This window comes from Phalacrocorax carbo, chromosome 10, assembly GCF_963921805.1.
Source record: "Phalacrocorax carbo chromosome 10, bPhaCar2.1, whole genome shotgun sequence".
Lineage (NCBI taxonomy): Eukaryota > Metazoa > Chordata > Aves > Suliformes > Phalacrocoracidae > Phalacrocorax > Phalacrocorax carbo.
This window is the reverse complement of record NC_087522.1, coordinates 1,477,735-1,491,172: the sequence shown is the minus strand read 5'-3', so window position 1 is coordinate 1,491,172 and position 13,438 is coordinate 1,477,735. Positions and strand designations below refer to the sequence as shown.

Sequence of the window (13,438 nt, the reverse complement as noted above, 5' to 3'; positions counted from 1 at the left end):
ACCCTACGAGCCCCTGGTCTCCTGGCCGCGGGGACGTGGGAGAGGGGGAGGCGCTGGGGGTGGTTTCCAGTGCAGCCCAGCACAATGCGTTGGTGATGTACATGCACAAAGGTGCAACACCCTGGGGGCTCCCCGCAACCTCTGCAGGGCTTCGGGGAGCAGAACGCCCTTCCTCTCCCCAGGGCAGACCCTGTGCCGGGGTGGGCACGTGGAGAAGCCCACGGCCACTCTCACACCGTGGAGGGACCGCGCTTCCCCTCCTGGCCCCATCCTGCCAGGCAGAACGCCCCAGCGCAGCCAGCCCCGGGGGTCCGGTCCCCCTCCCCTCCCAAGTGACCCATCTCCCTTCCCCCAGCCATCCTGATCGCCCACCTCAAGCTCTCGCACATCGAGCTGCGCCAGATCCTCATGACGATGGAGACGGACCGCCTGGAGCCTTCCCACATCAAGCAGCTCTTGCTCTACGCCCCGGACGGGGAGGAAGTCCAGCGCTTCCAGAACTACAAGGAAAACCCCGGCAAGCTGAGCGAGCCCGACCAGTTTGTGCTGCAGGTACCTGCGGGCAGGGCCGTGCTCCGGGGGCGAGGAGGTCTGCACGCGCGGCGTCCCCGCGATGTCCCACTGCGAGCTGGAGGGGAGGAAAGCACGCAGCGGAGAGGAAGCAGTCAGCAGGACGCTGGTCTGCTCCTGCACGTGGGATGGGAAGAGCTGGTGGCGGTGGTCACAGGGACCGCCGGCGATGCTGGGGCTGATGCCTGAGCTGGCTGGCAGCTCCCGCAGCGGCTCTTTTACAGCCAAAGCATACCACGATGTTTACTCTGTGGTCGAGTGACTTTGCCCAACCCTGACTTACTTTCTGTTGACACAGTCACTTGTGGATATTGGCATGAAACCTCCCCGTCCTGTGGCAGCAAACTGGCCGCGCTCTGCGAGCTACAGCAGCCGCGCCAGCTGCTCTGCGCGGTTGCCTGGGCTAAGCAAGTGCACACTGCTTTCAAGTACAGGGAAACGTGCCAGGGAAAACACCATATAGGCGGGATCATGGCTAATGGTGATAGAAGTAATTTCCTCCTCCTTTTGCTCTCAGATGCTGTCGGTACCAGAATACAAGATCCGTCTGCGCAGCCTACATTTTAAGACCACTCTGCAGGAGAAGACAGAGGAGATCAAAGCTAGCTACGAGTGCATCTGCAAGGCCTCTCTAGAGCTGAAAAGCAGCAAGAAGCTGGCTAAGATCTTGGAGGTCAGAGCAGTCCTTCCTTCTGGTAACAGCCACCGGGGGCCCCCAGCATCCACTGGAGCACCCGCGGGCAGCTCCAGCCCCACGGCTGTGTCCTGGACCCCTCCCGGTCCAGCTCGGCCAGGCTCCATCCCTTGGCAGCTCCTGCTGGCATCGGCTTGTGGGGACCCTGGTCTAAGGAGGATGCGGGAGGGCAGGTTGCAGATGGCCGTGCACCTACTTGGAGCACGCGGCAAGGCTGCAGGAGCCAGAAACCCACCCCGTAACACAGCAGAGCCCACCGAGGCTGTCCGCTGGCTGCAGTGGGGCTGGGGGATGCGGGGTTTGGCCGAGCAGCCGCTGTGTGCGTGTCCGTGTGCAGGTAGCGCTGCAGGCTGGTCCCTGTGCACGGCTGTGGGCTTGTGCCAGCCCTGCCGCGGTGCAGGCAGGGGTCCCGCACGCTGCCCGTCCCTCTGAGGAGCTGCCTTTGGGGTCCCGGGGATGGGCTGTGCCTGCCAGAGGGGCATTACACTCCCAGGAGAGAACAAATCCTGCTGTAGCTGCTCTTTGACCCTACTGAGCTGAGCTGCCCCAAATTAATGTGAATTCAGCCGGGTTTGCTTTTAAAAAAAGCAGGTGGGTAAATGAGAACCTAATGTGACAAAAGGCGTTTCCAGGTGAGAAATGAACCTCTTTAGCGGCTCCTGGCCAGTAACCCCCAACACCTCGTTAGGTCCGTGGGGGGCTGTGGCTGGTTGCACATTAACGGGTGCTGAAGAGAAATTCAGAGTGTCCCAGTCTGAAATCCAGGCAGTCCTGAGGTTCCCGCTCCTCGCCAGGCCCCAGGAGGGACATCAGGACTCAGGTGAGCCCAGTCCGGGGTCCTGCTGTGCCTCCGAGGCTGCGAAGCCGCAGCACAAAGAATCAGAGCATTCTGGAGGGGAAAGCTGGCTTTGCTGCAGCACTGCTTTCCCTTTAAAATATCCCCGTAAAGATCTGCAGATAACAGCTGCAAAAGGCTTTGGGAAGAGGAGAGCTTAGGCACCTGCCAGTCAGCAGGAGAGTCCTCGTCCTGCAGGCAGGAGATCTCAGAGCGAACCTCCAGACTTAGCCCTGGTCCTGCAAGGAAAAAACAACTGAGAAATAAAAAGGCAGAACCAAATTGTGCATGCCCAAAGCCCGAGGCTGCAACACAAGAGAAAATACCCCCTTAAGCATTAACAAAGCTTGGGCACCTGCATCGTCTGCCTGGAAGTGGCAAAGGAGCCGCGCCGGTGTTAGAGGTGCCGTGGGCTCCCTGCAGCTCTCTGGCAGCACAGACCTTCTGGGCTGCTGCAGAAGGAAGGGGACTCCTGGGCAGCATCCACGTAACCCACACGGGGAAGCATCTAAATGAGATCTCTTATAAAGGCTTTGGAAGTCTGGGTCTGCAGATGGGGAACACGGGTGTTTTCTAGCTCCTGCTGAAGACACAGGCGGGGCGGTGGGTGAGGACCGGGCCTTGTAGCGGAAGCGCGGGTTGAGGGGTCAGCGCAGGCTTCGTACGGGAGCAGCACGGAGAAGAGAACAGCCTGTGCCTCCAGACCCAGGGCCCCGACCCTTGGGGCTGCTGTGCCGATGGGCGCGTTAGCAGTCCTCCTTCTCCCAGCGTGCTGTTTGGGTGGCAGGATGAACGGCGTGTGCAGAACCAGTGGAGATTTTGCCTTTAACATGCATTCATCCACCTAATCTAACCCACTGAATGAAATGATAAGGTTTTATTAATGATGCTCTACGAGCACATGCACAGGACCCCTTAGCAGAAGTGACCTGGCACAAAAAAGGCTGGTTTCCCCCCGTCCTGTAGACAGAGGGAGGATTTTACCTCTGCTCCTACCACATTGTTGGTGGGTCTCTGTGACCCAAAGCAGGTACAAAAGGAGATGGGATGGTAAAAATGCTGGAGGTCACCGGCCAGTCATTCACTGAGGTTTCTCTCTGCAGTTTGTGCTGGCAATGGGAAACTATCTGAACAACGGGCAGCCCAAGACCAGCAAAACAACAGGCTTTAAAATCAACTTCCTCACCGAGGTAAAACAAAGCGTGCTTGTTCCCGTGCAGGAGGCACCAATGCCGGGAGCTCCACGTGCCCGGTTTATCATGCCTGTCCTCGTACAAGGCTCCTGGGTGCAGCAGAATGGGGACCACTGGGAAGGCTGGGATCGATGCGCAGGGTTGACTTCAGAGAGGCCCTAACGGTGGTCTGGTGCTTCGGTGTGCTGGGACCTGAGACCCAGGCCTTTGGCTGCGGGGTGGGAGACAACGAAGGTCTTTTATCCCCATGGGTTGCTGTGGGACTCCTGAGGGGCGGGGGACGGGGTGACAGCCCTGGCCTGCGGGGGGGAGGCATTGCTTGGCACCTCAGCGCCACTAATCTGGGTGTAACATGCTGCGTAAACATTAAATGTCCTATTTAAACATTAATCCACGTAGCATGGCTGGGGATTGTCATGCACGTGGATGCAGGGTGAGCCGAGCAGAACGGAGGAGCCCCTGTGTATTTGGGTGCTTGGCAAAACCCACCCCCCTCTGCATAGGACTCTCCTTACTTGTTTTGCTTTGCCGTAGCTGAACACAACCAAGACTGTCGATGGGAAATCCACCTTCCTGCACATACTTGCCAAATCACTTAGCCAACATTTCCCAGAGCTCCTGGGCTTTGCCAAGGATCTTCCTACGGTGCCGCTCGCTGCCAAAGGTAAACGAACAAAAGCATCTGCAAGCTCCTTGTCTCCTTGCACTGTCTCTTGGTTTTGTGTGGGTCTAGAACCGGTCACGAGCTGCGCAGCGTTGGCACGAGCAGGGTGGCAGCCCAAACAAGTGAGGAGAGGTCCTGAGCCAGAGGCCGGGGCTAGGCAGGAGCGAGATTAGTGACAGGGGAGGTCTCATCTGCCCCACGCTGCCACGCATGGGAGTGCCTAGACCAGGCTCTGACCCTGACCTGAACCTTCCTTCTGACTTGAAAAAGTGGTTCCCAAGTTCAGAGCTATCGTATAAATACAAAGGAGGAACAGGAGAGGGAAGTGCCAGGAGCCGGTCGGCCCCACCCAGCCCCCGCCTGCCCCCATCCCTGGCGTGCAGCCTCCCCGGCGTGGGCGCCAGCGCTGTTACTGCCTGCAGGCACGTGGGGGACACGTACACATGAGCGTACAGGACCCCCTCATGTTACGAGTTCACAGTCCAGACGCAGGTACATCACGTTGACTGAGGATCGCGCGGCTTCGTTGGCTGCAGTGAGAAAAGTCACACAGACGCTGGGGTTGTGACACAGCCATGCACTTGTGTCGGCGGTGTCACACAGGCTGGCTGCCCGCAAAGCACGGCTGCATTCTCCTTCCCCTGTTGGTTGTGAGTAATTCCCTTGGGAATTACTGCTACAGTGGGTAAATAAAGCGGAAAATTCAGGCCTGGAGATGTAAATTTCCACTTGATGAAGGTCTGTACCTGTAGCTTTCCTAGCTGGAGTTTGTGTCTGCCAGTGGAGGCTCCCTGCTGCCCAAACTCCTGCCACTTTATAGCCAGTTTCAGACCCTGTGCTATCCAGGGCTGCCCAGCTTCACTCTCATAGAGGCCACAGAGCGACCCAGCTGCAGCACATAACCCAGACCCTCCTGAGATGCTGCAGTTCACCTCCTCCCTTGCCTGTAGAAGAGCTAAGGCTTGGCTGCCCAAGACAGCAAGGAGTCTGAACGGCTCATCACTCTCCTGAATGCTGGCACGATGATGAGGTGCCACAGAGGGCAGCCTGGATCTTACCCCTTGTCCTGCCATCCTGTACAGACCCTCTGTCCCCCCTCCAAGTCTAGCACCTGTGGGTCCATCGCCGCCCTGTGGTCCCGAGTCCCGCATGCTCCTTGCACTTGGCACGTTCCCAGCTCCTATTGAGGTTCTCGGCATCTCTTGGCCCAGGCGCCCGGTGGCAGCTGCTGGCAACGTGCTGGAGGCCAGCGGACGGTCTGGTTGTCCACCACACTCTGGACAACACGGACAGGTTGTGCAGAGCCATGCAGACAGACAGCCTGGACCCCCCTGACCGATGGCCCACGCTCGTTGCCCTTGCTTTGCTGCAGGAAGCAAGCCAGACCTAAGTCTCCTAACACTGCTGGCTCTTCTCTTCCCACGTAGTGAACCAGAGAACACTAACGGCTGACCTAAAGGACCTGCACACCACCGTCAATGACATACAGAAGGCCTGCCACACCATGCCGGCTACTGCAGAGGACAGATTTGCAATCGTGATGACTGTATCCTTCTGTAAAAGGGGCAAAACGCCAGTGGGACTGACTGCCCGCAGGTAAGACCATTCAGTTGTCTTTATGCCTCCTTGGTGAGCAGCAGGGCTGCGTCCGGCTGGTGAGAAAGGACCATCTCAGCTCTTGGTGAGAGCATGGTGGAAATCTCCACCCTCCACTCGCTCTAAGCCAGAACAGGAAACAGCTTTTGTGGTGACCACCGGCTCCCACGCCTCTGCGTGGCAGAAACCCTGTGCCACAAGGCCAGAAAGGCTGCCGGGTTGTCTTTCCTTCCAGAGAAGTGCTGTCAGGGACAGCTGAGCGTGCCAGCGGGCTGCCTTCGCACGCACGCAGCCTGCATTCGCAGCCGGTCCTTTCTTAGACCTGAGATGGAACCCAGCCATTTGATAAGCAGAAGTGATTCTGATCTGTACCAGACCCACAGTGCAGCTGCTTTCCCTTAAGCCATTTCTCTCAGTCCTTCCTGGAGAGTGCCCAGCCTGCCGTGCGATCCCTGGACGACCTGCAGCACAAGGCCATGGAAGAATTCGGCAAAGTGTTGTCCTTCTTTGGGGAAGACTCGAAAATGACGACTTCCGAAGCTTTCTTTGGCATTTTTGCAGAATTCATGAGCAAGTTTGAGGTGAGTTGCGCTTTTCAAAGCCAGCCAGCAAGGGGTTTCCTGTTAAACGCCAGTGAAGCGTTTCACTTGAGCGGGAACGAGACGAGCTTTCTGTGAGCGTGTGTACCTGAGTGTCTGAAGAGTGGAATTTTTCTAGCGTACGAGTTGCCTGGCCAGTGCAGGAGGCGGAGGTGAGGGTTCATGGTCCAAGCACCAGCCCCAGGGAGACAAAAGCAGATCTTGTTCATGGTCTGATGTTCCTGGTTACCGAAGGCTGGGTCTGAGCACCACAAAGCAGATGCACTCACTGTCGGGGCTTGTCCAGCAGGAAGCCGGGGGAAAATTAAGTCTGTAGTAGCCAGGACTGTTGAAACATCCTCCCTGTCCACACCTGCTGCCCTTGCCTGATCCTCAGCTCCTGCTCTTTGCTCTCTCCCTGCAGCGGGCACTCAGCGACGTGCAGGTGGGCGAGAGCCAGCGCAGCCCCAGGATGACCTCCCCCCTTGCCTGGTGACGGGCCTGCAGCGATGTGAGGTGCAGCAATTTATTGCCAACAAAGTGCAATTTGCTCCCGTCGAGTTTGGCTGTAAATAGGCTGCTGTCACCTGCTACCACCGAGCCACAGACTGAGGGGTCGGGGTGGTTGGGACACTGAAAAGGCACCATCGGTGACAGCGGATGGATGCGAGGGTGAGGCACAGGGACAAGAAGGTAAACACCGTGCTGGTCCTGACAGCAGCTTCCTTAGCACCCTCCATTTCCAGCGTATTTCTGAGTCGAGGATTTCAGACACATCTGGGTAAACCCCCACTTTCCCGTGTTTCCAGAACACGCGTAACTGGCACCAGCAGCCGCTGGAGCCCTTCCCCACGTCCCCGCGGCCGGTGCCCGAGCAATGCTGTGCGAGGAGTCTGCCCTTGCAGGGCACAGCTTTCCCCAGGCAGGCACCGCCAGCCTCGGGGCTGGGGTTGGAGCCCAGTACAGGCTCCCTGGGGAGCCAGGGCAGGCCAGGCGAGGGAGGGAGCGCGGGGGGATGAGGGCTGCCACCAGCGCCGGCTCCCCCCACACCCCGAGGAGGAATGCCGCCGAGCTCCTCTGAAATCCCCCTCCGAGCCCTTCTGCCCTTGAGCTGCGCCGTGGGGCTGCAGCTCCACCTGAACAGACCTTAACAGCGGAGTGGGGACGGCTGGAGGTGGCCCAGAGGCTTTAATCCCCTGCCATTGCCGGCCAGTGGCAATGGAAAGCAACATGACCTTCTGGCATGTCCGTGTGGTCCCAAATACAGATCCAGTCTGGTTCTACCCAGCCGCGCTGGAGGGGAGGGAAAGCCCAGAGTCCTTCCTGGCCCTCAGCTTTGCCTAAAGGTGTGGCAGAGACTGACAGGCCTTGAAGTCTTCCCAAGAATTTAACAGCAGCAGCAGCAGACTTATTTGAACTCGCCAGGAGACATAAATCCCTGAGCGTTTTGGTGCCTCCTTGGAAAGTACGGAACCCTCAGTAGCCTAAAAATGAGCGGGCGTCCTCTGCAGCCCCAGGTACTGCCCCGAGGCAGGGCAGAGACCACCCCCTGCCCCCCTTTACTCACTCCCGAGGGCCGGAGTCCTGAGAGCCCTTTACTGTGTGACCAGTGTTCGTGCTGAATATACCCAGGGAACTCTAGGAGCACGCACGCCCATCTTTCAACAACGGCTCGTTGTTATTTAGATGACTCAACTCCCTCTGAGGCGTCCCCTGGGAGGAAAGGGCTAGCAGCATCCCGTGGCGAGTGCATGCGCCTCCGGGCGACGCAGCGCCCTGAGAGCTTTACGGCAGCAAACCTACAGTGCGTTAATATTGTGAGGCATTGCTCTGTGCAAAACGCAGCCGTTGCCTTTCAAACCCAACACGCTCCAACGTCGTGCCCCGTGGAAGCCCTCCAGCAAGCCGTAGCGTAGGTAACCTTCCTCCCGCCTGTTGCCAGAGCAAGAGCTCTTACTGCGGCCTCTGCTCAAGTACTGAATCACCAACTGGTGCATTATTTATGGGAGACCTTTATGACCATCAGATCTTTGGTTTTCAGTAATTTTTTTAAAACCCTGCTGTAGAAAGTGAAGCATATTTTCACAAGTGTTCTCAGTTTATACAGCTTTAAGTGCCAGGTAGTTCCTAGCGTCGTGTCCGCAGAGGTCCAGCCCTGTCTGTCCCTGCCTCCCCTCCGCCCCGCCGTGGTGACGGGGCAATGCTCGCTCAGCGCCTCTTTCCCTTCTGGATGTTGCACCCTGCATTCAGTTGATTTTTTTTTTTTTTCTTTGCCTAAAAACATATTCAATATTTAAACCACTGGAGGTTCTTTTGGAACTGTCATTACAAATGCGAAAATGCTGTACATAGATTTTGCTACATGTCGTAACTTTCCAAAATAGTTAGAATTCCAATCCCTTTGGTATTTTTATGTGAATATTTTCAAAGAACCAGAACTTCTGACATATGGATATATTATTTGATAACGGGACTATGTATAGTCACAATTCAGTCTCTACCCAATGCCTATGTGCTGCCCCTAAAATAAAGCTGCTGCCTTCTGCCTCCTGACCGCACGTGCCTGTGTGTTCTGTTGAAACGCGCTTCGTACGACAGCCGCGGGTGAAGGTGTGAGGAATCCTGCATCTGGCACTTCTGTCGCTGCACGCCTTAATATTGGCCCCTTACACCCCCAGGAGAGAGATGCAGGATCCCACCTTGCTGGATTTGGGCTGGCCTGGGGAAAATAACTGCGTAATTGTGAAGGGAGCTGCTTGCGTGCCGGCATCCAGGGCAGCGCGGTGAATACGAGCAAGAAATTCTTAAAATAGTATGGATTTTTTTTTTTTTTTTGCAGCCTTCAGAAGAAAACATTCAGTGAGCGTATGAGCCAGTGAATTGTTTCCCTCTGAGAAGGAATTCTTGGCTGAGGTTGAGTTTATGTCCCTGGAGCAATCTATCTTCCTTGACGCTAACAGCAGATAGATAGGGACCGGTTTCATATCAGATTTCCTGGTTGTAATTTAGCCTGTTTACAGCAGCCTCCTCAATCACTGGGTCCTCCCTGGAGGCCACGGCACCGGCAACCGTAAAAGGGCTCTGAACAGGGTTAACAGAAGCGCTGTGGGTACAAGTCCCTCGCTGGGCACATGGATTTAAAGTGCTCGAACCCCTCCTGATGTGTCTTTAGCCCTCCTGGCCGATCAAGCCCGGCTCTTCTGCAGCCCCGGGGATGTCGAGCTGCCCGGTGCGGCTGCCAGACCTGCCACCGCGCGGTCCCGGGCTGCAGTCCATGAACCCCCACGGAAATGATGCCCCGGAGCTCCTTTGCAGCACGGTACCTACGGCGGTCGGCATCATTCACCGCACGCGCTTCTCTTGCTGTTTCTTCACAGCTGCAAACACTAGGTAGTTCTTCCCCAGGACCAGCCTCCTTTTAGCCTTGTACAGCCCAGCCTTAAAAGAACGCCTGCGTCAGCCTCGATCATGGGATCGTCTTCACAGGAAAGCCTGTCCTTGGAAAGGAAATAATAACTCAGGCAGCGGCCTGGGGTCAGTGCGGGGAATGCAGCCGTGGCGTGGCCCCTGCTCCGCGGGGTGCCGCTTCCACCCTCTGGCAGAGGCAGGGAAACAGCGGCCATGAAAATCCCAGGTTACATTCCAAACTTCGGATTATTTACGGATTTTCACTTTTTCCTGCAAGAAATAGGGGAAAAAAATATTCAAAAAGAAAATGAGCAGCTTTTGTAAGGTCATGGAGGGGACAAGACCACAGCTCCCGTTGGCGGACCGGCTGGGGTGAAACAGCACCAGGCTGGCATCTCCAAGCCAAACTGGAACCACGTACAAACCCCTCCTCTAAGTATCTTGATAATGGTTTGAAGGGCCACAAGCTGTAATTATTTTCCAGGTGCCGTGAAAGATGCCAGAGAGACAAACAGCGGTCTCGGCCTCAGGCTGCAAGGCTGGAAATCAGAAAGAAGTGGCATAGACTGGGAGGTAGCGCAGGGCTCCTGGGTGTTGAATTTGAAGCCCTCGAGGCTCTGCATTGTTCTAACACAATTTAGGAAAATCTGGGTTTTCCAAATTCATGGAATCACAGAATCATTAAGGTTGGAAAAGACCCGTAGGATCATCAAATCCAACCATCGGTCTTGGTCCAATTCTGTCGGATGAAATTAAAGCGTCTCCAGTTGTGAGATTCAAAGACCTTTAGTTATGCCCATAAGAATTGTGAGCTGAGCGTGAAACAATGAGATAAAATACAGATACTCTTTTTCTCCTACTTTCCTTTCTGGTTTCTTAGACTTTGGGGTGCTTTTTTTTTTTTTAACTTGCCTCCGTTGTCAATCGAGAAAACTCAAAAGTGAAGGGGAGAGCTGGATTTCTGATTCTAGCAGCTGAGATTGTCAGAGGAGGGGTAAGTTTCACAAAACCTTTGGTGAAAGCAGTGCAGTTAATTACAACATTAAACGACTGGCGAGTGAGAGAGACAAAAGCAGCACCTGCACCGAGAGATGCTGCTCACGCCCGGCCGGCGACGCGGGACCGGCGTTCCCGGGGGGCTGCCCTGCTTCGGCTGGGACCCTCACCCAGACTCGCCAGCAAAACACCCCCTTAGGGGACCACAGAGTAAAATTTGGGTTGATAACTCCACTGTGGGGACATGGATTAGGTTCGTGGAAGGATAGTGCCCACGCTTGATCTGCCCTCCCAGCTAGCGGGTTGCCCGCCCGGCGCTGAGACACGGGGCTCCGTGGTAGCGCTGCCCCGGGGCTCTGCGCACCCCGATTCCGGAGATGCACCAGCTGCCTCCTGCCACGGTCTCTCGCTGCGCTGGAAGGTCCCTCTCCAGCATCGTTCTCTGCGTGTTATTTGGCCGTAAGTGTTTATCAGGTTTTTTTCGGACAGATGATGAAGCCAAAACCTCCAGCCCGGTCCCAGAAGGGGACCCGATTCTGCGATTAACCTACAGACTCAGAAATGAGCTGTGAACCCCACCCCACGGATGTACCGTGCTGTGCGTGAGGCTTAGGGATAGACTTAGAGACAGGACTAGCTGTCAGCTCCCCCCTGTGTCGCGGGCTGTCAGCTGGAGAGGACATCAGCACGGATTTTTTTATTGTTATTTGTCCCTTCTCTAGCTGCGCAGATTGCTTAAGAGAATGGCACTCTGTGGAGTTTGACCCATGAGCCCTGACAGTGAAAATAATACGCTTCTCACCACAGCCACGGGAGACCGAAGGAGTAACTTCGGGCAATTAGTTTAACATTGACTATAAATATTCCTTCTCATTCCTTGTGACACCGTTAACAGCTCCGCTGGCAAATCCCGATTCTCTGGCAATATTTAAGCTGCCTGTCAGTTGGCGGAGGCTTGGTGGTGCCCGGCGCAGGGGACAGAATGAGACCCAGCTGAGCGCAGTAAGTTCCCTTTCAGCTTCTACCTCGAGTCGGGGAGCTCCGGTTGGCGCGTGGGTTCGGGGCTGCCGCCGGGCTGCCTTCCAGCCCCGGCGAGCGGTGGTGCCTTTAGAAGGTGGATGGACCTGGGAATGCTTTAAAAACCCCCGTTGAGGAGGCATTTAGAGCAATACAGTCCCCACGGGTTACTCGGGACCCACGTGGGCTGCGTCTCTCCCGGGACCATTGATAAAGGGCTGGCTTCAGCGGCTTCATTTCGATGCCACGGATGTTCCTTCCTCACAATCTCTGGCGAGGAAAGTGCTGCCGCCTGTGCCAGGAACCGAGGGAGACCAGGCTGTGAGCTGAATTCACAAAACGGGTAAAATTTCCACTGGGCCGTGGCAGAGTTAGGCTCTGAAATCAGAGCAACCGACTCCGCTGCGTTTTTTCCGAATGGCCAGCCTCCCTGCCGGCTCGGGGAGCTGCAAGAGAGGCTTTAACCAGACACCCGTAGTCAGCTCCAGGAGCTTCCCCTGGAGTGTACCTGTGTTTTGTTTCTTTGCTGACGGGCATGACAAACGCCTGCAGAGCTCTGCCCCAGGTCCACACGTGTTTTGGAGGGCAACAGCCTCCAAAACTGAGCCGGAGCCTGAGCCTGAGCCTATGTAGCCTACAGCGCCGGCTGTACGGCCGCTGCGACCAACGCCTGTGGGCCCTGACACAGGAAGAGTCTCGGGATGAAAAGGAACAGCAATATCAGAGCAGCGAGAGAGAACGTAGGAGGTGTTAGAGCGGGGTTAGCGACTTCGCAAGGCTGGCATACCAAACCCTGTTTTTCTTTTCCTAGTTAGAGGTTAAGCGTGCCAGTAAAAACTCAGCAACAGCCAAGACACATTGCCTCTTAAAGAGGTAAGATAGAGCCGATCTGATCCTCAGTGCCCTGTAGCCGTGCAAGGCAGAAGCTCCCAAGGAATTCAGTGGGATCCGGGGGCTTTATAAGGCACAGAAAAGCCCCTGCCGAGGTGCTGCAAGTCCCCGGTCCCAGCCCGGCGCTGCCACCCGCTGCCACGCATCCAGAACACGGCTCTGCACCACCTTTGGCTCTTGTGCTGGAGGCTGCCGATGTCTCGGGATACAACCCCCCAGCTGTGGAAAGCGGGCGATGGGATGGTATCTGCCACCAGAAAACTCCTTATTTATTGCCAGACCTTTTTGTAAAAGCACAAGAGCCTGTGCTGCAGGACTGGGTGTAGCGAGGACATGGGGCAGGGCTTGTGCCCCCGAATCCTGCCCAGCAGGAGAAATCTCTGCGTCTGCATCACCGGGGCACCTGTGACTCCATTCCCTCTCTGCTCTTTCACACACCCGAGCGTTCGGTGCCCGGTGGTGCCGCCGGTGCAGGAGAGCAGCCAGTTGCACTTCGGGCAAGTCTCTGGGCCACGGGGGAGTTAAGGGCAGGTTCCAGCTGCAGTTCAGCAACGGGGTGAAGCTGGCAGAGGTTGTGAAACACGCGACCGAGGGACAGGGCGGCTCTCCCGGTCTGTGCTTTGCTGCGCGCTGGGCGTTCAGAGGAAGAACTTGTTCGACTGCTTGTTGTCCGACCGTCCACGCCGGGAGCCCCGGGCTGGCGCAGGCCACCCTTCGCCCCACCTTCCCCTGCTTTTTGGCAGGGGGAGCTTATAAGTGTTGCCTGACAAGTGCAAGAGAGGCCAAAGGACTTGGCTGGCCACGTAGGCAGGAGGAGGACGAGGACCAGCAGACACCCAGCCCAGCCATCCCAGTGACGCCGGGGCTGGACCCAGAGCTGAGCCGGCTGCGAGGCCGCGCCAAGGCTGGGGAGTGCCGGCTCTGCCCCTCTTTGGAGGAACCGTCTCCTTGGCTCAGCAGGGTGAGAGAAATAATCCCGAACCTGCCCCGTGGCTG

At 56.6% G+C, this 13,438-nt stretch overlaps 2 protein-coding genes across 3 annotated transcripts in view; both read left to right on the top strand.

The window, feature by feature from the left end:
- The window catches only part of GRID2IP (Grid2 interacting protein), a 41,939-nt gene extending 32,440 nt beyond the window's left edge, over nt 1-9,499 (top strand). Inside the window, exons 16-22 of the mRNA XM_064461343.1 lie at nt 356-552; nt 1,088-1,243; nt 3,203-3,289; nt 3,827-3,956; nt 5,384-5,502; nt 5,969-6,133; nt 6,555-9,499. Of these exons, the coding sequence (XP_064317413.1) occupies nt 356-552; nt 1,088-1,243; nt 3,203-3,289; nt 3,827-3,956; nt 5,384-5,502; nt 5,969-6,133; nt 6,555-6,626 (926 nt within the window). The 3' untranslated portion in view covers nt 6,627-9,499. The remainder of the gene's footprint in view (nt 1-355; nt 553-1,087; nt 1,244-3,202; nt 3,290-3,826; nt 3,957-5,383; nt 5,503-5,968; nt 6,134-6,554) is intronic.
- A 1,799-nt stretch (nt 9,500-11,298) lies between these two features.
- SLC5A11 (solute carrier family 5 member 11) overlaps nt 11,299-13,438 on the top strand; it is a 15,921-nt gene continuing 13,781 nt past the window's right edge. For both annotated transcript variants that reach the window (XM_064461342.1, XM_064461341.1), the window contains exon 1: nt 11,299-11,536. The gene's annotated coding sequence lies outside the window, so the exon portion shown is untranslated. The remainder of the gene's footprint in view (nt 11,537-13,438) is intronic.